The 23,914-nt window shown below is 42.3% G+C and overlaps 1 protein-coding gene and 2 long non-coding RNA genes across 7 annotated transcripts in view; 2 read left to right on the plus strand and 1 right to left on the minus strand.

The window, feature by feature from the left end:
• Positions 1–22,365, minus strand: part of tiprl (TIP41, TOR signaling pathway regulator-like (S. cerevisiae)) — a 35,884-nt gene extending 13,519 nt beyond the window's left edge. Inside the window, exons 1-4 of one of the 5 annotated variants that reach the window (XM_061702608.1) lie at positions 22,078–22,365; positions 19,358–19,484; positions 15,467–15,646; positions 12,733–12,829 (exon numbers count right to left, since the gene is read on the minus strand). In XM_061702608.1, coding sequence (XP_061558592.1) covers positions 12,733–12,829; positions 15,467–15,646; positions 19,358–19,464 — 384 coding nt within the window. In that variant the 5' untranslated portion in view covers positions 19,465–19,484; positions 22,078–22,365. Of the gene's footprint in view, positions 1–12,732; positions 12,830–15,466; positions 15,647–18,974; positions 19,267–19,334; positions 19,485–22,077 lie in introns of those variants that run through there. The other 4 variants (XM_061702607.1, XM_061702612.1, XM_061702609.1 and 1 more) reach the window with 4 other exon arrangements.
• LOC133416007 (uncharacterized) lies at positions 11,972–15,846 on the plus strand. The gene is made up of 4 exons (XR_009770203.1): positions 11,972–12,254; positions 14,668–14,727; positions 14,821–14,872; positions 14,969–15,846. It is a non-coding gene; the product is annotated as an uncharacterized LOC133416007 (long non-coding RNA).
• The window catches only part of LOC133416008 (uncharacterized), a 35,162-nt gene continuing 33,585 nt past the window's right edge, over positions 22,338–23,914 (plus strand). Inside the window, exon 1 of the long non-coding RNA XR_009770204.1 lies at positions 22,338–22,595. This is a non-coding gene — a long non-coding RNA (uncharacterized LOC133416008). The remainder of the gene's footprint in view (positions 22,596–23,914) is intronic.

Below are 23,914 nucleotides of genomic sequence, written 5' to 3' on the forward strand. Positions count from 1 at the left end.
CCAGACACAGCAACTTTTTGCAACAACACGCGTTAACTTTGAGATTCATTGTGGGGTGACCTGTAACATCATCCCCATATACCTCCTAAGCCCGAACACACAGCTGGAGCACAAAGAGAAGGTGCTAGTGATGTACAATAAGACCAGGCTGTGTCCCCTGGGGAAATGTAGGGTTAAAGTGAGAAACATTACCTTAACCTGTAGAGATTGGAGTTTCGAGTGGTGGACCAGGAGGACAAATCTCCATACTGGGCAGAAAGGCCAGCAAAGCCATGAAACTAATTAAAGTACAGTACAAGAACATCCTGGCCATTGACGACATTGCGTAAGAATTCAGAAGGGGGATAGAAGGAAAATATGAACATGTCATTAGAGAAAATGAAAACAGAGTTTGCAGATGTGTTCACTGGCCATGGCTGTTTGGAGGGGAATACACATTGAAAACACAACACCGCCAGTGAGACGACCAAAACGCACAGTGCCTGTTTCAATGATGATACTATTGCCCCAGAGCTCGGGATAGTGGGACACTGCAATTATTATGCCTTCCTCCATTTCCCCCTTGCCATTTACAGTACAACTCGGCCAAAATTACACTCAGAAATCACTCCGCCAGACTCTCTCCCACTGAGAGATTTTTGACCTCACCGCGTACAAGGTCCAGAATAGAATTTGTTTCTATCTGATGACGCCATGCTGAGCGTTAGACGGCCTTTGTGTTGACGCGACGCTCGGCGTCACGTCAAACGCACCTGTCGCTCCGTCAGCACACGCACAATGAATGGGAAAGTCGAGAGCGTCAGACGTGTTTGCCAAGTGCAGGGTCAAAAGGCCTTAAGGCTAAATAAAATATTCACAGTCTGTGATGTGAAATAGGGGTTCTGGCATGTCAAATTAGAGGAGGAGTCAAGCTACCTCACCACGTTTGCCACCCCATTTGGCTGTTACCAATGGCTGAGAATGCCAAAGGGACATTTTTCAGAGAAGACTCATCCAGGCACTAGAGGACATACCTGGAATATACATCATAGCTGTGATGAGTCAGAAACAGGACTGGGGGCTGCTCTGATACAGGGAGGTAGGCCTGTAGCTTTTGGGAGCAGGGCAGACAGAAAGGGGTCATGCCCACATGGAAAATAAATGTTTAGCTATAGTCCTTGGGATGGAAACATTTCTCCAATACACGTATGGCAGACAGGTGTACAGAGCAACCATAAGACACTCAAAAATATTTACAGGAAGCCACTTCTGAGTACTCCAAAGAGACTACAGAGGATGTTACTCAGATTACAGAAATATGACATCAAAGTTACCTACGTACCAGGCAGAGTTATGTTGGCAGCTACACTGAGTAGGGTATACTTACAAGAGAACATTAAAGGAAACAGAGACGGCGAGAGAGACTGTAAACATGCTTGAGTATTTACCTAGTTCAGCTGAGAGACTGAGCTCGATTAGGAAGTCTACGACAGAGGACAGGAAACTGCAGAGAGTGATACGAATGATTTTATCAGGCTGGCCACAATGCAAAAAAGATATTCCAATTGACATCCAACACTATCATGCATTCCAGGAGAAACTCAGCTACAAAGAGGGGATGGTGTTTAGAGGAGAGAGAGCAGTGATACCGGATTCACTATGGGCAGACATTTCACGCCGTGCACGCTGTTCTCATCTAGGGGTAGACATTTTTCTCGGGAGAGCAAGGGAGTGTGTCTACAGGCAAGGAATGAATGAGTACATAAAGACTTATCTCCACATGAGACATTTGCAGGTCAGTGGACACCAAGCAGCAAAATAAATAAATAAAATAAAATAAAATTTAAAAAAAGCTACATCTGCATGACATACCCTACAGACCCTGTGCCAAAGTAGGTACGGACCTGTTTTCCTTTCACAACAAAGACCATCTAATTAAAGTGGACTCCTACTCTAACTTTTGGGAAGTGGATTATTTGCCCGAGACTAAGAGTAGCACAGTTATTAGGAAGTTAAATGCCCACTTTGCAAGGCGGGGCATATCAGATGTAGTCATGTCAAATAATGGACCACAGTACTCCTCCAAGGAATTACAGCTGTTCAGTAAAAGATGGGAGTTTGAGCACAGGACGTCCTCGCCAGGTTATGCTCAGAGCAATGGAAAAGCCAAGTCTGCAGTGAAAACTGCCAAGCGACTAATGCTGAAAGCTGCAGGACAAGATGCTTACTTGGCTATAATGCACCACCGTAACTCACTGAGTCAAGGCTTAGGTACGAGCCCGGCGCAGAGACTTCTGAGTAGGAGATAGAGGACTCTTCTTCCTACCAAGGACACACTTTTGAAGCCGGGAGTAACCAACAATAAACGATGACTATTGCACAATAGACAGAGACAGGAGAAATACTACAACCGCACGGCGAAAGACATGGACACTCTTGAGAAAGAGGGACATGGTGAGAGTTCAGACATTCCAGCCAAAAGGAGTCTGACGGAAGGCAAAGGTGCTGAAACCAGTATGCCACACATCGTATCAGGTGGAGATGGAGTCGAGTAGGGGTGCTGTGAAGTAATCGATGTAATCTCAGGCGTGGCCTAAGCCCATCCGCCTCACCTCACAAAACGGGGCCTGGCTGGTGACCGTGTTACTTTCACAACCAGGTCGTGTTGTCGGAACAAATAGACCTTGATACCTGGAGGACTTCACACAGTGATGTGTTTGGTATCAGGACAAGGTGCAGCGCCAAATGTCTGTTTAGGTAAAATGGGAAAAAAAAGAAAATAGAAAATGGTGAAAGAAATATATATTCATATTTTGTGAAATATATGTACATGATAGAGTATATTTTTGATTTCCTGATAAAACACCTTGTGAAAAAAAATCTCTGTGCTTGTTTGATAAAAGTGAAAGATAAGATAATTTTGATTGGGAGTTTACAGTATTTTAAGCATATATGGTTGGTTCAGCTTAATTTAAGATGGCAAAAAGAGGATCGTTATTTTGTTTTTCTAATATATGAGAATTCTGATCCTGGCCGGTTTTGTTTTGTTCAAGAGTAAGCTGAATCACAAGGACTTTGGGATATGTGGTTATTAAGAAATTTTACTTCAAAGGAAAAAAGACGTAACAACAGGATTGTTAGTTTGTTAAGTGTTCCCGAGGAGACTTGTTCGGTTTGCGGCAAAAGGCGGGCGGAAGAACTGTGGATGTAAAAGAAGATTTGCTGTTTGGATAAAGTTGAAGTGAGCAAAAATAAGGGCTCGAACCGTCCATTCTGTAGAGTATAGAAGATGGCAGAATGAAACAAACTCCGCTAAGTTGAGTCCAAAATTTGGTCCACACAAAATTTCTGCCTCGACGCTCCACCAGAAACATGTTTGGGCCGCCGTCAATGTTTTCCACACGGACGGACTTGTCTTGCAGATGCATGTAGAGGTGAAATCATGGCTAAAGTGTGGGATGATCATTTTAAATTAAAAAGGAGCGTAAATAAAGTCCTATGTAATCACAGCAAAGCAGAGATGGGGGGGACTCGAGTCTAGTCGAGTTGCCCGTTTTACTGACTTGCGACTTGCTTGCCAAATATTAAAGAAAGACTTGACTTCAGACTTGGTAGCCAAGACACTTGACTTTGACCTGAACTACATGACTTGACAAGTCATCTCGTTTAGAGTTGGAAACCTGCATTTTAATTAAAACAGTTTGCTATTTTATTTTATTTTGTTAAAGCAAGAAACATTTGGGGGGGGCTGGCAACACAGTCTGAATCCATAGCAGCATGCAAACAGAAAGTGTTCACACCACATATTACCCCATGACCCCAAAATTAGATAAAAGGGAGGTCAGAACTGTGGTCAGACCAGAGCAAAAATCACATCAGCCTCAAACAATAGCCTCACCCGAAGGTATCTTATAGTCAGGCAACATAATGAAAGATGGTGAACCCAAAGGAAAAAAAATCACAGAAACCCATCGATGGTGGGAGACCCAATGGAAAGGATAATGTTGGCCCCAAAGGAAGCCCTGAACTTGCTGACATGAACCGTTTCACAGATGTCTTGCGAAATCAAAACGTTATTACGGAAGTTCTGATAAAGCAATAAAAGTTGTCATCTTTACCACCTCTCAGCATCCCAACATTTAAAGGGGATTCCTTATAAAACAGGTTCTTTATATGTGCTTTTGAAAATGGTCTTGAGGATAAAACAGAGAAATGCAGGGACAGGCTGCGCTTCTTGGAGCAGTTTGCCATGGGGCAAGCCAGAGAATTGATCCGGAGCTGCCAACACATGGCTGCTTCAATGGGATATTTGGAACCTAAAGGCTCCTTGAAAGGCTCTCAAGTGGCTTTTAATCAAGCCTGAAGATGCTGAAGCCCTATAAGCTTATTAAATCTTTTTAACAGGATGCTGTAGGACAATGAGCACCATGGAGGAGATGGATAATCCAATTTCAAGAAAGCCATTCTTGCTAAACTGCCATATAAATTGAGGGAGAAATGGAGAGGGATGGCATTTGGCTCCAGGAGGAAAACAAACGACTACAAACAACCTAGGTTCAAAAGATCTAGTCGATTTTATTGATCAACAAACAAGAATAATTTCACACCCTGTGTTTAGTAACTTAAGAGAGACACCGGTTTCTTTGGCAAAGGAAATAAAGGTGGTTTCACTACCAGTATCAGACCCCTCAAAGAAAATGGTGGAAAGCTTGAGTGCAGTTCCCAAGTCATGTTTGTTCTGTCAAGGAGAGCACAATTTGGACATGTGCAGTGAACTCAACAGAAAAGCACTGACGGACAAAATTGACTTTCTGAAGCGCAAAGGTGTCTCCTTTGGCTGCCTCACACCTGGACACATGAGCAAGGGATGCACACAAAGGATTTCTTGTCATGGCTGCTCTCTCAGGCATCCCACTATACTCCACATTAATGGAAAGTCTGAAAGTAGAAGTACAACTGTGACCAGCGCATTGGCAGAGACCCCTACAGGGGCTGGAGATTCTGACTGCATTTTGGCTATAGTGCCAGTCAAGGTCAAAATGAAGAAAGGCAATCACACTGTGATGATGTATGCTTTTCTCGACTCAGGAAGCACTGGGACGTTTTGCACAGAGGCACTGCTGAGAGATCTCAAGGTTTCAGGAAGAAGCTCAGACATTTTCTCAAAACAGTGAATAAAGAAGATGTCAGTTCATTTATGATATCTGGCATTGAGGTATGTGGTGTGGATGACAACACACTGGTAGACCGTTCAGTTGTGTTCACACAGAAGATGATCCCTGTGCCCAAGGAAACTATGCCCACTCAAGAATATGTGGAGCAATGGACATATCTACACCAAGTACGATTACATCACATTGATGCAGACATAGGTCTGTTAATAGGATCAAACATTACAAAGGCCATGGAACCATGGATGATTATTAACAGCGAGGGAGACGGCTCATATGCTGTTAGGACATCATTCGGTTGGACCAACTCAATGAGCTTCTGCAGCCACAATTCAGTTTTCTGAAAGACAGCATGAGGAGTAGTTGGAGATGTCTGTGGAGGACCACATTTTCATGGACCGTCTCGCAAAATCAGCCAGAATGGTCAAGAGTCATTTAAACATAGCTCTGCCACTTAGGAATGAAGATGCTGAGTTCCCCAACAATCGCTGTCTGACAGAGCAGCAGGCCCTACGCCTAAAAAGGAAGCTAAGCAAGTCGCCTCAGTTCTATGAGGACTACACCCAGTTTATGGCTTTATGTGGTGAAGGTGAAAGAGGATTTTCAGGGCAACAACAAAAGGATCTGGTATATTCCACATTATGGAGTCTACCATCATAAGAAGAAAAAACTTAGGGTGGTATTTGACTGTGGTGTGACTTACCAGGGTAACCCGTTGAAAGCAGAGCTGTTATAAGGCCCAGACCTGACGAGCAGTCTCGTAGGTGTGTTGTCAAGATTTCGCCAAGAACCCGTGGCATTTACACTGGGTACAGAAAGTATTCAGACCCCCTTAAATTTTTACTCTTTGTTATATTGCAGCCATTAGCTAAAATAATTTAAGTTTATTTTTTCCTCATTAATGTACACACACAGCACCCCATAGACAGAAAAAAACAGAATTGTTGACATTTTTGCAGATTTGTTAAAAAAGAAAAACTGAAATATCACACAGCCATAAGTATTCAGACCCTTTGCTCAGTATTCAGCAGAAGCACCCTTTTGAGCTAACACAGCCATGAGTCTTTTTGGGAATGATGCAACAAGTTTTTCACACCTGGATTTGGGGATCCTCTGCCATTCCTCCTTGCAGATCCTCTCCATTTCTGTCAGGTTGGATGGTGAACGTTGGTGGGCAGCCAGGTATCACCAGAGATGCTCAATTGGGTTTAAGTCAGGGCTCTGGCTGGGCCATTCAAGAACAGTCATGGAGTTGTTCTGAAGCCACTCCTTCGTTATTTTAGCTCTATGCTTAGGGTTATTGTCGTGTTGGATGGTGAACCTTCGGCCCAGTCTGAGGTCCTGAGCACTCTGGAGAAGGTTTTCGTCCAGGATATCCCAGTACTTGGCCGCATTCATCTTTCCTTCGATTGCAACCAGTTGTCCTGTCGCTGCAGCTGAAAAACACCCCCACAGCATGATCCTGCCACCACTATGCGTCACTGTTGGGACTGTATTGGACAGGTGATGAGCAGTGCCTGGTTTTCTCTACACATACTGCTGAGAATTAAGGCCAAAAAGTTCTATCTTGGTCTCATCAGACCAGAAAATCTTCTCTTTCACCATCTTGGAGTCCTTCAGGTGTTTTTTGTTTTAGCAAACTCCATGCAGGCTTTCATGTGCCTTGCACTGTGGAGAGGCTTCCGTCGGGGCACTCTGTCATAAAGCCCCAACTAGTGGAGGGCTGCGGTGATGGTTGACTTTCTAGAACCTTCTCCCATCTCTCGATTGCATCTGTGGAGCTCAGCCACAGTGATCTTTGGGTTCTTCTTTACCTCTCTCACTTCTCCTCCGATTGCTCAGTTTGGCCGGACGGCCAGCTCTGGGAAGGGTTCTGGTCATCCCGAACGTCCTTCATTTCAGGATTATGGATGCCACTGTACTCTTAGGAACCTTAAGTGCAGCAGAAATCTTTTTGTAATCTTGGCCAGATCTGTGCCTTGCCAAAATTCTGTTTCTGAGCTCTTCGGGCAGTTCCTTAGACCTCATGATACTCATTTGTTCTGACATGCACTGTGAGTTGTAAGGTCTTATAAAGACAGGTGTGTGGCTTTCCTAATCAAGTCCAATCAGTATAATCAAACGCAGCTGGACTCCAAAGAAGGTGTAGAACCATCTCAAGGATGATCAGAAGAAATGGACAGCACCCAAGTTAAATATGAGTGTCACAGCAAAGGGTCTGAATAACTTATGGCTGTGTGATATTTCAGTTTTTCTTTTTTATTAAATCTGCAAAAATTTTAACAATTCTGTTTTTTCCCCAGTCAATTTTGGGAACTGTGTGTACATTAATGAGTTCCCCAACAAAAGACTAGATTGATGCCATTATCTGAGCGCATTAACTTTACTTGACCTCTTCGGGCGATGAACCTCTGTAATGCATTTATGCATGAGTGTGTGTCTAATGAATGTGCCAACTCCAAATGGACAGCTCTTATTTTGAGACAATTAAAGATAAATCCATATCTTTTGTTTTTTCGACCACACTTAACCTCAAATGGTCCTAAGAAATCCACACCAACATTCGTGAAAGGAGAGTGATCTGGGCTTAGTCGTTCCATAGGGAGATCTGCCATGCACTCCTCCCCTCGAATTCCACTCAATTTTCTGCAGACAATACATTTAGCCAACAGCTTCCTTATGGCTGCATTAGCACTTGGAACCCAATGTTTTTCTCTGAGACGAGAGAGTGTAGTTTCGTCCACTGAGCCCAGTACCCTAATGCACCTTCCTGATGATAAAACTGGTAATGTGGTGGTCCTTGGGGAGAATAGCTGGGTGTTTTCTTTCTGTTAGCATTGCAGATCGGCTTAATCTGGCACCCACCCTGAACACACCATCTTGAAGAACAGGTGACAGTTTATGGAGGTGGCTACTCCTTTTGACCATGGAACCCATATCTCATGCTCCAATCCCCTCTGGAAAAGCCTTTTGCTGGGCAAAGCATTATGATTCCGACCTCGGTATTCATAAATTCCTTCACAGATACTGGTCCTTTGTTTGGTTCTTTTCTTTGCATGTCTGGTTGACCTTTCAGAATTTCTTCCACAGGTTTTGTATCCTTTTTGATTGGTTTCTGATGAGCCTTCTTAATACACTTTTGTTTTAGTGAATTCTTGATTCCTAGAATCCAAGCGATTGCCCTCTTGAGCTGGTGCCAATCAGAATAGTGAGTGAACAGCTGGTGATCTCATTCTGTTCCACAGAGATTGTCGTCACCGTTGCTGTTCTTTTAATTTCTAGGTCATCTGCAGCAAGGGTGTGATCTGGTATAGCAGGCAAAGTATCCTCGGGTTGCACTAGAAAGCCTGGTCTTGAAATCCAATCCTTGTTTTTCAGGTATGCACTTACACTGATGCCTGTGGATGCACAGTTCGCAGGATTCAAATCAGTGCTCACATACCTCCATTGAGAAACATTAGCGGTTGCTCGGATGGCAGTGACTCTGTTTGCAACGAAAGTGTGAAACCTGGAATTTCTGTTGTTGATTTATTTCAACACTAATGTCCTGTCAGTCCAAAATATGGCGCACTTGAGTGAAACCTCAAGCTCTGCTCGCATCGTGTCCATTTGCGCCGCCAAATCAGCAGAGGTCAACTCCAATCGTGGTATGGTAACTGGTTTTATTGGCGCAACTCGGGCCTTGCCCATGATAAATGAACAGTGCTGGTGTGTATTGTTTTTCAATAACAAATAGGTCAACATGCTGTAACCAGACTCCCATGCGTTGGCAAAGTGATGATGTACTGAAAGTACTTATCCAAAGCCTTGTGGTTTGATGCATCGCGTTACTTGAAAGTTTGATAGCTGTTCCAAGTCCATAAGCCATTCGTGCCCTTTTCTAGCAATTACCTCTGGAATGCTTTCATCCCACCCAAGTTTCCTTCGGCTTAGCTCTTGCACAATCGGTACGGAAGTCGAAGATGGAGTGTAAAAATAGAAGCGCACACGAAAGAAGGGATAAATAAAAGCAGCGAACGGCATGTCGATGATTGTAACGTAAACGTGTACGAGTAAAAGTATCGATCCTTCAAATAAATACTCAAGTAAAACTAAAAAGTGTGCATTTGAAGTATTCTTACAAGTTTATCGAGTAAACTTTACTTGAGTAAATGTAAAGGAGTAAATGTAGCGCATTACTAACCACCTCTGGAAAACAGTGAGTAATGCACTCTGCCGCCATGGCCTGTATGCACGTTCACCACGCAAGACCCCATTGCTGGGGGAAAAAAAAAAAAAAAAGCATGTCAAAGCTCGTTTAAAGTTTGCTGAACAACATTTGGACAAGCCAGTTAAATACTGGGAGAATATAGTCTGGACTGATGAGAAAAAAACTTAATTCTCTGGATGCCATATAATGTACCCCACGTTTGGAGGAGAAATGGCGGTGCACATCACCCTAAAAACACCATACCAACAGTGACGTTCAGAGGTAGGAACATGATTGTGTGGGGCTGCTTTTCAGCAAATGGTACTGATAAACTTCACAGTACAAGCCGTGGCCAAATTGTTAAGATCATCGCCTGCCAACGTGGGTTACCTAGGTTCAAGACCCCGACTGGACCATCCGCCAACATCTCCCGGACAAACGGCTGTGGTGTCCTTAAGCAAGACACTGATACCCCAAACTGCTCCCCGGGCGCTTAAGTTGCCCCCTGCTCCAGTGTGTTCACTGTGATGGGTAAAATGCAGAGAACAAATTTTGCGTGCATTCATGCATGTTCATGACAATAAATATGATTACTATTATTATTTTGAAGGAACGATGAATGGACAAATCTACAGAGACATTCTTAACAAAAATCTGCTGCCATCTAAGAGGATGATGAAAATGAAACAAGGGTGGACATTTCATCAGGATAATGATACAAAACACTGGAAAGGAAACTCTCAATTGGTTTATTTTTCTTTAAACCTGTTCTCTTCAGGTTCATGGCCTTGCAGAATGGTAGATCTGTATGCCTTTGTGCTGGAACAGTTTTGCTGTGCAGCAGGGGGGTTTGAAATACTCCCTCTGCTTATTGTAACATTTTTTAATTATTCTGATGTTTGAAAATTCAGCTGGACAGAAAAAGGTTTTAGGGGACAGACAGAGGGTCAGAGTGGATAACGGGACTAGGGGTGAAAACCACATCAGAACAATGGTGAGACATCTTGATATTTGAACACAAGTAACATTACAACAGTAGTTTGTTGATTGAGGGGTGGGGGGGACCCGATGAGGACATGCAATAACTAACCAAGAGAAACAGATGAGAGAACAGAAAAAGGCAGGGCAGAATGTGGGGAAATGAGCAAGGCAGTGCTACTGTCGAGTGGTGCGGTGGGATTCTTTTTTTAGTATTTAAACACCGGTACGAACCTGTGAGTAAATATGTTAGTATTACCTGTGTTGTTATAAGTGATTCCAGCACAGGTAATTAAAGTCTATAATTTATCTTTCGAACTTATTAGTGAATGAACACCATATCACATGCATGGATCCAGGGAGGTCCCGAGCCCGACCGAAGCGCCCCGACCAGTCCCAAAGGGAGGCGCACGGGCACCGGACCACCGTCCCACCACGCCCAACGCCCCCAAAAACCCGCACGGTGCAGGCCGTGGCCCGGAGCGCGCTAGACGCCAGACAACGCGAAAGCCCCCTCGCACAACACAATCCCACCCCAAGCGCCACACCGAGGCGACCGGCCACCAACCTCAACAAAGTCAAGACACCCCCCCGCCCGCCGCCGCCGGGCACATGCACGCCCCCGCGCAAGTGGCATCAACCCGGTACCTGGGGACGGAGAGCAGCCCCAGAATCGGCATCCCCCAGGAGGGCAGATTAAACGGCAATGATAAGATTGACTTCTTGTTGAGGTTGTCTCTAGGAATGACCAGGTTGGATAAAATTAGAAATGAGCTCATCAGAGGGACAGCCAAGGTTAGATGTTTTGGAGACAAAGTTAGAGAGAGCAGACTTCGATGGTTTGGACACATCCAGAGGAGAGATGGTGAGTATACTGGGAGAAGGATTAGGAGGATGGAGCTGCCAGGCAAGAGAGCTCGAGGAAGACCAAAGACAAGGTTGATGGATGTCGTGAGGGAAGACATGAGGGCAGTTGGTGTTAAGAGAGGACAATGTAGGAGATAGGCTTACATGGAAAAGGATGACACACTGTGGTGACCCCTAACGGGACAAGCCGAAAGGAAAAGACGAAGAAATAAAATATCTTCTAGGGTTGTTAAAGTAAAAGTATTCATACCAACCCATTGTGATTTTTTTTATGTGAGGAAAACCCAATGAAGTTCCAGGAGACTAAATGGACAGTTGTTTGTCATTTATTGGCAAGGAGCAACAACGCATAAGAGACAGATAGTTTCACAAGTTGCACGACTAAGTGTCTGTCTAAACAAGGAAGTGCTATCTATCTTATACTCTGAGTAGGGTGTGGGCTGAAATGTGCCAGAAAGTTCCACTCCTTATAAGCCAAACAACAGATGTTGCAATCTTCAGAAACAAGCGCAGATAAATGACGATAAATGAATATACACAATCTTTTCTGTTCCTTCTCCCTGGGTACACCGATCTCACACAACCTTCTTTATTTCGATATGCAGGCATTTTATCTTTATAAAAATATGTCAGGTTACCTGTCAGTCATGGACCCTTAAGGCTTCTTTATACTCGTGCGGGTGGCGACCACACTGACGTCACTGCGGCTATCCCACGCGCAGTTTGGCTTTATACTCAAACGCAACCCACGCACACAGTTTTGAAAATGTTCTGCAGTTCTCCTCCAAGTCAGGCTGGTATTGGCGAGGACGCCACAGGGTGGAGTTTCCTCTGCATTTTTGGCCATTTCTGGTAGCAGTTTTTACTTTCCTTTCCGTAACAAGGAACAAAGCAACAACAATGGCGACCGCGGAACAGTGTCTGCTAGAACAAATGGACCTAGATGACCAGATGATTTAATTATGCTGCAAAATCGATCGAGAAGGCTGCTGCGTAGGTGGCATGTGGAACCGAGAGGAACGTTGACTACGTCATTACAGCATGTGACTTAAACGGACCAATCACGAGAGGTGATCTCCGCGGCATTCTACTAGCAGCAACAATTTTTGCCGTGTGCGCGGCCCCTCTGCGTCGGTCGTGTGATGCAATGCGGGGATTATCGGCCGTGCGAGCGCTAAAGTATAAAGAGGCCTTTAGAATGGTCATCACTGCCCCTAACCAACCGCCCCCGCCTTTACGGCACCCTCTGGCTAGACATCCCCTGGGGGCATAATTTTTTATGTTTATGGATGTGTATTTCTTTTATAATTTTATTATAGTGGAAAATACCGTTTACTCTTTTTCACAACGGGAAATCGTAACGTTTATGGGTTAATGATGTACGTTGCAATCATCTGTGTCAAAATCACTGTACCGCTTTCATCTTTGACTTTTATTTGGGGAGGGTGGGGTAAGAACAAACATCACTTAATCACCTATTGACAGGAGCAATTTTCTAAATTTTAAAGTCCTTCATTATCTTCCAGTTCATATCAGATATTAACCCACCTTAATCTGCAATTCCTCTCCTATTAGGGTGCCTCTGTAATCTGTGGTGAATGTCCAGTCGTATGGTTTCACTACCTCTTGACAGTGTTCAGAAAATCTGGAAGAAAATCAAAGATATCTTTCTCAGTTGTTGCTTAGAGTTGCATGTTCTATTATTATAATCCCTCAGGTCTATGCTTGTGTAAATTCCAAGAAACACCCTCTGATAACAACTAACAACATAGTCAAACAATACTAAAATATAAAAAAAACAAAAACACTAACTTCACTAATTTGTTTGAAAAGGGGGAGGAAGAAGCATACATGTAATGGGACCATCCTGCCTTCATGCAGACAATCCCAAATTACTACATACATTTAAAAAAAACTATACTGCACTCACTCACTCATATATACAGTCCCTTCAAAAGTATTGGAACTGAAGGTCAATTCCTTTGTTTTTGTTGTATACCAAAGACATTTGTGTTTCAGATCAAATGATATGAGAAAAGTTCAGAATTCCAGCTTTTATTTCACAGTATTTACATCGAGATGTGTTAAACAACTCAGGACAGAGCACCTTTTGTTTGAAGACACACACTTTTCAAGTGAGCAAACGATTGGAACATGTGACTGATGGGTGTTTCTAGTTGCTCAGGTGTTGCCTTTTAGATTGATTGCTTAAACATTAGATAGTGCTTGTTTTTGGCTTTGGGTTTCACCTGTGAAAACCGCATTTGCTGTTAAGCAAAAATGACCAGAGAGCTGTCTATGGGAGAAAAGAAAACAATTTTGAAGCTGAGAAAAGGGGAAAAATTGATCAGAGCTATTGCAAAAACATTGGGCATAGCCAATCCAACAATTTGGAATGTCCTGAAAAAGAAAGAAACTACTGGTATACTGAGAAACACACATCAAAAAGATCAGCCAACGGTATCAACAGCAATTGATCACAAAAACATTGTGAGAGCTGTGAAGAAACACCCAGAAACAAAGGAGTTAAGCTCATTAGCACACTTGTTAACTTTCTTAGCGTCACTCATCACCACCTCCCTCACATCCACGCTATTTAGTCGACTAAACATTTGTTGCCAGTACTAATATGTGTACAGATCATGCACCCTGTAGATGCGGCGTATAGACGACTTGAGTTGAGCAATGAGGTGGAAATGACCGGTGTAACACTTGTGTAAATTGAAGGAACCTGTGTTTTAAAATCTCCTATACCTCCCGTGGTTCCAAGCGTGCTCGTTTTCGTGAAAGAACTTCGTTCACAACAATGTATAAAAACCAACCAATTTATTCCTGACAGAGGAGTCTATACATTTGCAGAGCTCTGGGTTCGTAACTACCCTATCTTATCCTTAGCAGATAAAGTAGTCGAACTAAAACTATCTGACTCTACCCCAGACTTATACAATGTTTCAAACAGGCCAGTATGGAATCGCTGTCGTCTGATTGGTCCGTAATCTGACGTCATCATTGTTCGGCAGAATGATGACTATCTGATCTGGCTCCAGACGCCGCCTCCAGGTGTCACCTGCAGATGTAGCCTGCATTCAATGTTTATAGTGGCTCCCCTCAGTTCCTTTCTTCCTTGACATCTGTCTCCAAATACCCCCTGATGGGGGGTTTTCCTGCAATAAAAACTCCTAGCCCCTTTTCTGATTATACTGTAATCCACATCCTTCCAAACGAGTTAGACCCTGAAACTCTATATTATATTCTATTACATATAGAATTACATATTACAATATAAAGTATTCTATATTCCCTTCAAAATATAAGTGTATAAAGTGCAGGAAAGTTGTGCTGAGGGAAGGTTTATAAAAAAAAAAAAAAAAAAAAAAAAAAAAATTAAAAAAAATTAAAAAAAAAAAAAAAAAAAAGTATTGGTATGGCAACAATAAAATATTTCGTAATATTTATAATTGTATATGTTTCTGTAATTTACAGATGATGAATCCAGCAGTCTGGTGACAAAGGTCACTCCGGTTGGCAGAGCAAAGAAGAAAGGTGAAAAAAAAGATTTTTCTCCACTTCACACAGCACGAAAAAAAATGAGATTTTTTTTTATTGTAATCTTTTATATATTTCTATAATTTACAGCATGTGCATCAGGCAAAGAGCTACCTCCTACTCTCATTGGCAGTGCAAAGAGGTAAATTTAAAAAATATATTTTTTTGTACACATCACACGACAATAATTAAAAAAACATATTTTAATGGTAATTGTTCATATTTCTATAATTTACAGGCTGTGTATGCAGCAGAGGTTGGGATCATTCTGGCTGGCATCAGGTTGACTGGGAGCCAAACAGCATCCCCTTTACTGTAACCCTGAGCTCTACCACAGAGCTGCATTGTGATGAGCCTATTGCCTTCTTGGAACCGTTTCTCACAGATGAGCTGCTCCAACACATTGTGGACCAGACCAAGCCGTAAGCCCTGGAGTATTTTGAAGCACACCCCGGCACTCTGCCCCATTGCAAAATTACTTGGGCGCAGCCGGAGTCTTTCCCGATATCCAATTTGAAACATAAGCGTGTACAGACATATCAATAGAAATCTGATTTGAATCGCATTTCAAACCCATTCATCCATTCATTTTGTATACCACTTACTCTGGAGAGCTGGAGCCTATCCCAGCTGACTCTGGGCAAGAGGTGGACTGGTCGCCAACCAAACACAGGGCAAATATAAACAATCATTCACACAATAAGAAATTAAGAATTCAATGCTGTGATTATCTTGCCTGCTCTCCTGCCATTGTTGAGCACAGGCCACTTGGACGGTGTCATCTAAGTTGTTGATTCTCTTAAGGGCATCAATGGCATTAAATTCAATACCGAAGCCATCACTGTGTTGGATGCGCAGAATGTTGTCCCCAAATAACATTTCTGGAAGGGAGGGCAAGTTTAACTCTTCTGTTAATCTGGAAAGGAAAAGGAAAAGAGAGAAAAAAACCCATTCCAAATGAGAATGCAGGAAAACATAAAAAATAAATAAATAATATATTTACAGTGACGCCTCGTTCATCGCAGGGGATACATTCCATACCCCACACAAATGCTTTAAACACATTTAAAGACACTTTTCAAACAAATTGAAAATTTATTTCACACACACACACACACGCACACAAAATGTATAGAAAATACTGCATGTGAGAGTAATGCATCATCTGTGTGAGACATGCCTTGACGAGTCGAGGCCAGATGGTATCCTCTGTGACTGGCTCATTGTGTTTTTCCAGAATGTGTGTTGATTGTGTCTTATATACATATATATATATATATATATATATATATATATATATATGTATATATATATATATATACACATACATATATATATATACATACACACATATATATATACACATATATATATGTGTATATATACACACATATATATATATACATATATATATACATACATATATACATATATATACATATATACATACATACATACATTTTTATACATATACATCCATATATACATATATACATACATACATATATATTCATTCATACATATATATACACACATATATATATATACATATATATATCACATACATATATATAACTCCCTCCAAAAATATAAAGAACAATTGCCCTTTTGATCTGCAGTCAAAATGTTCTCTCAGCAGATTGATTGATAAGGACCAGTTGTCACTCTCAGAAAGAGTGGGTACTCCTCATCGATGGAACATGAACACCCCCAGTGGTGACCGAAAAAACACTGGAAGATGGACTCCTTGTGACCATATTTTCCATCCATCCATTTTCTGAGCCGCATCTCCTCACTAGGGTCGCGGGCGTGCTGGAGCCTATCCCAGCTGTCATCGGGCAGGAGGCGGTGTACACCCTGAACTGGTTGCCAGCCAATCGCAGGGCACATACAAACAAACAACCATTCGCACTCACAGTCACACCTACGGGAGAGTCTCCAATTCATGCATGTTTTTGGGATGTGGGAGGAAACCCACGCAGGCACGGGGAGAACATGCAAACTTCTGACCATATTTGATATGTATTTATTTATACATACCGTATATTAGGCATGCAAACACCAAAGGCATGAAAAAGGGGACCAAAAAAAATAAGTAATTAAAAAAAAAATGTAAAAACCTATGGAGGTCTGGGGGGATCCTCGGGACCCCCGTATAGAATTGTTTTGATTTTAAAATGAATTCAGCAATCTGGAAGACTGAAGAGTACAATAAGGCAAAATAAATGTTCTTCACACAGAAAAACATTTATTTACACCGCTCAAGTACATGTTGACGTACAAATTTTGGATTAAAATTAAATTTGCCTCATTTTTTTTTTGTTTTGGACTCCAACTTGAGCCAGGCCCATCTCCACTTGCACCTGATGCCAGCTTCAAGCTGTGCCACATGAATAGCATCCTCTTCTTTAATCACTTTCATTCTGGAAAAAAAAATTTACTAAAATGATTCTCCGTTTCATTTCATTTTTCACTATTACCAACTTCAAAGGCTCATCCCAAATGCATACTCCAGGAAAATATTGAGTACAGTAGTTTTCTGTTTTTATTAACCACTTCTGAATTTAAAGTTAGTTCGTTCTGTGTTGTGACATAATCCCTAACAGCCCTCCATCGCTTTATACATATGTATTAATACAAATGTATACATCTGTATTCAATTAACATTAACATACGTAAACTTATTAAATAATTGTCGGCGAGTTTCCTAATTAATGTACGAGTGGATCAGCTCTTGTTGTCAATGTTACGTGTGGTTCGCGGTTCCGCCAGGACCACAACCAGGGCCACGACCCGCAGCACCTCAACGCGAAAATACTAAAGACCAGTGCAACAAATACGACACTGCCTGATCTGAAGAACAAAAATGTTGCTTAAACGTAAGAGTAGCAATTGAGGATGTCCGCTCCAGAGGTGGGTAGTCTGATATTGTACTCAAGTAAGAGTTACTTGACAATAATGTGACTCAAGTAAAAAGTACACAATAAAATAATGACTCAACTACTCAGTAAATAGTGAGTAACTTTTGATTTTTTTTAACCACAGCATGAACATCAATAAAATAATAATAATAAAATAAAATGTGAAAATTCTGATGTTGGTGTATGTGTGTGTGTATGCACAGTCAAAACGACAACAACATCTGCAATTTACTGCACAGTGTTTTCTAAAGTTATAAGTGCGCTAAAATATCCACGTTTTGGCAGACAGTGCGATATAAATACTACAATACATGAAAGCTGTTGTTTCTGTTCATCTAAATGTAAACACGAGTAGCGCGTCGTTGCCTTCATACTAATGACGACCTCCCCAACATGGCCGCCACTTAAGCACGACAATCAGCCGGGCTGGCTTATCTAGTATTAATACCTATGCCCGGGAAGCCCAACAGAAGACGTTGTGTGAGATCATGTGACTTTCTTGTGTCCTTTGATTGGTGAACTAGACTTAAACGTCACTAGCGCTTAAATTGGATTGGCGCAAATGGCGCCCCACGCGGAAGTCGGTTGTAGTCTCGCGCACCAAATAGTTGACAAATAAGCAATAATTGATAACTAAAAGTAGCGAACAACATTCAGATCATTGTAACAGAGTAAAAGTACCGTAACTTCTTAACAGCAGAAGCGGCGGAAGTATTTTTTTATGACCTTGTCAACTCCTGTGACTTGTCCAAAGCAGGTCAAGAGTGCACAGACGGAACCTCAGGCCAATGTGCTCGCATATTCGTCCACCGCGGAGTAATATTCAGATGTATACGAGTCACGTAAATTGCCTACTTTGAGTTCAAAATGGCGAATTCCGCCGAAAGGCAACTGATTTGCATGCATGAATATTACATCCCAAATACTAGAAAAGGCGGGCACGGTGCACGACTGGATAGCACATTCGCCTCACAGTTCTGAGGACTCGGGTTAAAATCCGGCATCGCCTGTGTGGAGTTTGCATGTTCTCCCTGTGCCTGTGTGGCTTTTGTCCGGGTACTCCGGTTTCCTCCCACAGGCCAAAAACATGCACGTAGGATAATTGAAGACTCTATAAATTGTCCATAGGTATGAATGTGACTGCGCATGGTTGTTTGTTTATATGTGCCCCACGATTGGTTGGCAACCAGTTCATGCTGTACCCCGCCTCCTGTCCGCAGTTAGCTGGGATCATCCCAAATACTAGAAAAGGCAGCACGGTGGACGACTGGTTAGCACATACGCCTCACAGTTCTGAGGACCAGAGTTCAAATCCGGCCTCACCTTTATGGAGTTTGCATGTTCTCCCTGTGCCTGCATGGGTTTTCTTCAGGTACTCCGGTTTCCTCCCACATGCCAAAAACATGCACAGTAGGTTAGTTGAGGAATCAAAATTGTACATAGGTATGAATGTGAGTGCGCATGGTTGTTTGTTTATATGTGCCCTGCAATTGGTTGTCAACCAATTCAGGGTGTACTCTGCCTCTTGTCCACAGTTAGCTGGGATAGGCTCCAGCACACCTGCGACCCGAGTGAGGATAAGCGGTGTAGAAAATGGATGGAAATACTATAAAAGGTTGGTTTGGCAAAATATGTCCCTTTTAAATATAAATTGCAACTTACAAATATGACTCTATTACTTACTGTAATAAAGAGTTACACCTCACCGTTCAATGTCTTTGGATTTCATTATATGGTTTTTGGCAGTTGTCACATTCCAAGGGCCAAATGTAAAGTCCTTTTTGCTGCTCTTAAAACCGTGAGAAATCATCATGCATTGAAGGTCAGCAACCGCTGCAAGAAACAAAAAATAACAAGTTCACATTGACTGGCCAGAGAAGCACTGAGATAAGACTACAGTAAAAAAGTTTAAAAAAATATATATAAATAAAAATAAAAAGTACAAAATGTTGATTAAGCATTGGAGTTTAGCACAACTGAACGCATGTGACGACGAAGAAGAGGTGGAAAGCGGGTTCTACGGCAGAAAGAGAAGAAGAAAGCACAAAGCCTAGAATTGAATGTGGGGACTTTGAATGTTGGGACTATGGCAGGAAAATCTCAGGAGGTGGTTGACATGATGATTAGGAGAAATGTTGATATATTGTGTATCCAGGAGACCAGGTGGAAAGGCAGTCAGGCTCGAAGTTTAGGGGCAGGGTTTCAATTATTTTACCATGGTGTAGTTGGAGTAGAGAAATGGAGGAGGGGTGATTTTAAAGGAAGAGTTAGCTCAGAACGTCTTGGAGGTGAAAAGAGTATGAGATCGAGTGATGAGGCTGAAACTTGAAATTGAGGGTGTTATGTATAATGTGATTAGCGGCTCCGCCCCACAGGTAGGATGTGACGTAGAGGTCAAAGAGAAATTCTGGAAGGAGCTAGACGAAGTAGTTCTGAGCATCCCAGACAGAGAGAGAGTCTTGATTGGTGCAGACTGCAATGGACATGTTGGTGAAGGAAATAGGGGTGATGAAGAGGTGATGGGTCAGTATGGCATCCAGGAAAGGAACTTGGAGGAACAGATGGTGGTAGACTTTGCAAAAAAGATGGAAATGGCTGTCGTGAACACTTTTTTCCAGAAGAGGTAGGAACACAGGGTGACCTCCAAGAGCGGAGATAGAAGCACGCTGGTGGATTACAGCTTGTGCAGACGATGTAATATGAAGGAGGTTAAAGACTGTAAGGTAGTGGTCAGGGAGAGTGTGGCTAGACAGCATAGGACGGTGGTGTGTAAGATGACTGTGGTGGTGGGGAGGAAGATTAGGAAGACAAAGGCAGAGGAGAGAACCTTGTGGTGGAAGCTGAGACAGGAAGAGTGCTGTGCAGCTTTTTGGAAAGAGGTGAGACAGGCTCTCGGTGGACAGGAGGAGCATCCAGAAACTGGACCACTACAGCCAAGGTGATCAGAGAGAAAGGCAGGAGCGTGCTTGGTGTATCTTCTGGTAGGAAAGGAGAGAAGGAAACTAGGTGGTGGAACTTTACAGTACAGGAAATCATACAAGGAAAAAGGTTAGCTAAGAAGAAGTGGGTGGTTGAAGAAGTGGTTTGGTCCTGATGACATTCCTGTTGAAGTATGGAAGCATCTAGGAGAGGTGGCTGTGGAGTTTTTGACCAGCTTGTTCAATAGAATTCTAGCGGGTGAGAAGATGCCTGAAGAATGGAGGAAAAGTGTGCTGATGCCAATTTTTAAGAACAAGGGTGATGTGCAGAACTATAGAGGAATAAAGTTGAGCCACACAATGAAGTTATGGGAAAGAGTAGTGGAAGCTAGACTCAGGACAGAAGTGAGTATTTGCGAGCAACAATATGGTTTCATGCCTAGAAAGAGTACCATCCATCCATCCATTTTCTGAGCCGCTTCTCCTCACTAGGTGTGCTGGAGCCCATCCCAGCTGTCTTCGGGCAGGAGGCAGGGTACACCCTGAACTGGTTGCCAGCCAATCGCAGGGCACATACAAACAAACAACCATTCGCACTCACATTCACACCTACGGGCAATTTAGAGTCTCCAATTCATGCATGTTTTTGGCATGTGGAAGGAAACTGGAATGCCCCGAGAAAACCCACGCAGGCACGGGGAGAACATGCAAACTCCACACAGGCGGGGCCAGGGGTTGAACCCCGGTCCTTAGAACTGTGAGGCTGACGCTCTAACCAGTCGACTACCGTGCCGCCATAAAGTACCACAGATGCATTATTTGCCTTGAGGATGTTGATGGGAAAGTACAGACATCAGAAGGAGCTACATTGTGTCTTTGTGCATCTAGAGAAAGCCTATGACAGAGTACCCAGAGAGGAACTGTGGTACTGCATGTGGAAGTCTGGAGTGGCAGAGAAGTATGTTAGAATAATTCAGGACATGTACGAGGGCAGCAGAACAGTGGTGAGGTGTGCTTTAGGTGTGGAATTTAAGGTGGAGGTGGGACTGGATCAGGGATAAAATTTTAAATGAGCTCATCAGAAGGACAGCCAAGGTTAGATGTTTTGGAGACAAAGTTAGAGAGAGCAGACATTAATTGTTTGGACACATCCAAGGAGAGAGAGTGAGTATATTGGTAGAAGGATGATGAGGATTGAGCTGCCTGGCAAGAGAGCTAGAGGAAGACCAAAGAGAAGGTTGGTGGATGTCGTGAGGGAAGACATGAGGGCTGTTGGAGAGGAGGATGCAGGAGATTGGCTTTCATGGAAAAGGATGACCCGCTGTGGCGACCCCTTACGGGACAAGCCGAAAGGAAAAGAAGAACGCATGTGACGACTAATGTGAGGGAAATAAAGTCCACCAGTTTCTGCTGATCGAATATCCCTTATATTTCAACAGTAGCACACCAACTGTGCTGTAATTGTGATGAAAATGTTACAGAAAGATACGCAAAAACTTGGTACATACCCTAATTTAAATTGACGTTCTGTTATTTCCTTCCCAAATGGAGGTGTGTCTTCTATTTATCCAAAGTGGCTGCTTGTTATTTCAATCGGCATAAAACACAAGTAAAATTACAAGGTAATTTGTAAAACTGCTTCTTCAGCTCACAGTAGTGTTTTTTTTCCTTCTTCTTCTTCTTCTTTTTCTTCTTCTTCTGCTTCTCTTCTTCTTCTTCTGCTTCTCCTTCTTCTTCTTCTGCTTCTTCTTCGTATTTTTATGACCTCCTCATTTTGATCTCCCTACGCATTGACATAAGTGTACGGCGACGTGTTCGTTTTTACTTTTATTTTTTATTTATTTATTGAAAAAAACAAAAAAAACAAATGTAAACAATAGTGATGGCGAGATGTAATCCTTAGGAAGTATCGTAACACTTCAGCCATTGGTTCGAATAATGGTTCATTTCTTGATGCTTCATTGCACACGAAACCACCTGCTGGCCATGTGCATAATCACAGGCAGCTGTTTCTTTACCACATACAGTAAGTGCTGCGTTGCATTTTTGCGTCTTTTTGGCTCTTGTGAACGACTATGTATTACAAAACAATGTTTGACCAACTAATTTCCCAACAAAGTCTAAAATATATATTTTTTCCAACGTATTCTGTGTGCTTAAAATGTTCATCATCACTGGATTGTATAAATGGGCAGCTCTGAAAACAATTGAATCTTGCATTGCTTTTAATGTCTTTATATGAATACACGTGCTCATAGCATGCTATATAACTGGATTTTTATTTTTATTTTTTTTAACATTTATTTTATGTATGTATATATGTATTTATTTATTTTCTGTTCCTTGTCCTTTCTGTGTTCATCTTGAATGACTTCATTTGTATTGGTCGGTATTCAGGACTTATTCTGGTTAAATGTTTGGAGTGTGTATTTGTGTTGTAAACAGTTATTATCATAAAGTTTGCAAAAAACGTTTTTAAAAAATTATGCCGGGAAGAACACGCCCTACTGCTTCCTAATGAGAAAAGACAGACCACTCGATACGCCTGTGCGCTTTAGTAGCCTGTCGAGCCGACGTGGCGGCCACGTTGGAGAGGTAGCCATTCCCATAGTCGACAATGCATGGACACGGAATTTAGTCGTAACTTGCTTACTTCTCAACCGATTTATATGAGGGTTCCTGTTTTGTCAACGCCAAAGCGTATACTATCAATACACACCATTTGAAAAGAAGCAAAAACAAAAATTTACATGTGAAGGGGACTCCCAGTTCCCTTGTCGTAATTGTACGACGTTTTTCACAACCGTATGCAATACAGTGTACCGGCATCCTTGATCTTTTGGTTTTCTTGCCGTCCACACACATGGAATGCACTGCCGACTTGACTTTGACCTCCTTTGTGATGTCATAGGCTACATCATAGCTCGCGAGAGTCAGAGTGTACACCTCAAAGACCATAGGACTTTTCGTACATTACATATCCCCTTTAAAGATATATACTTCCAATATGTAAAACATTACTTGACCTATACTTTATGCAACAAAAGTTTTCCTTACTATGAAAAAAAATCTCGTTTCTTCCCACATCAAATAAACTTTACTCATTTTATTTCAATTTGAACATTAGAACAACAAAATAAATGTTGTCAACATTTTCCAAAATGTTTTCCACAACATTTTTCTTAACCAAAAACACAGTCATCACAAATCCAGTCTGGAAGTTGGTTTACTCACTCTTCCTGAACGAGTGATGGTAACTGTCTCCTGAGTGGGTAAAAGCAGATGATCCAGCCAGTGTCTCTTTGTGGCTGTGAATTACACATATTTGTCTCAATACCATCAGTT

Source organism: Phycodurus eques, chromosome 17 (genome assembly GCF_024500275.1).
Source record: "Phycodurus eques isolate BA_2022a chromosome 17, UOR_Pequ_1.1, whole genome shotgun sequence".
In the NCBI taxonomy this organism is placed as follows: domain Eukaryota; kingdom Metazoa; phylum Chordata; class Actinopteri; order Syngnathiformes; family Syngnathidae; genus Phycodurus; species Phycodurus eques.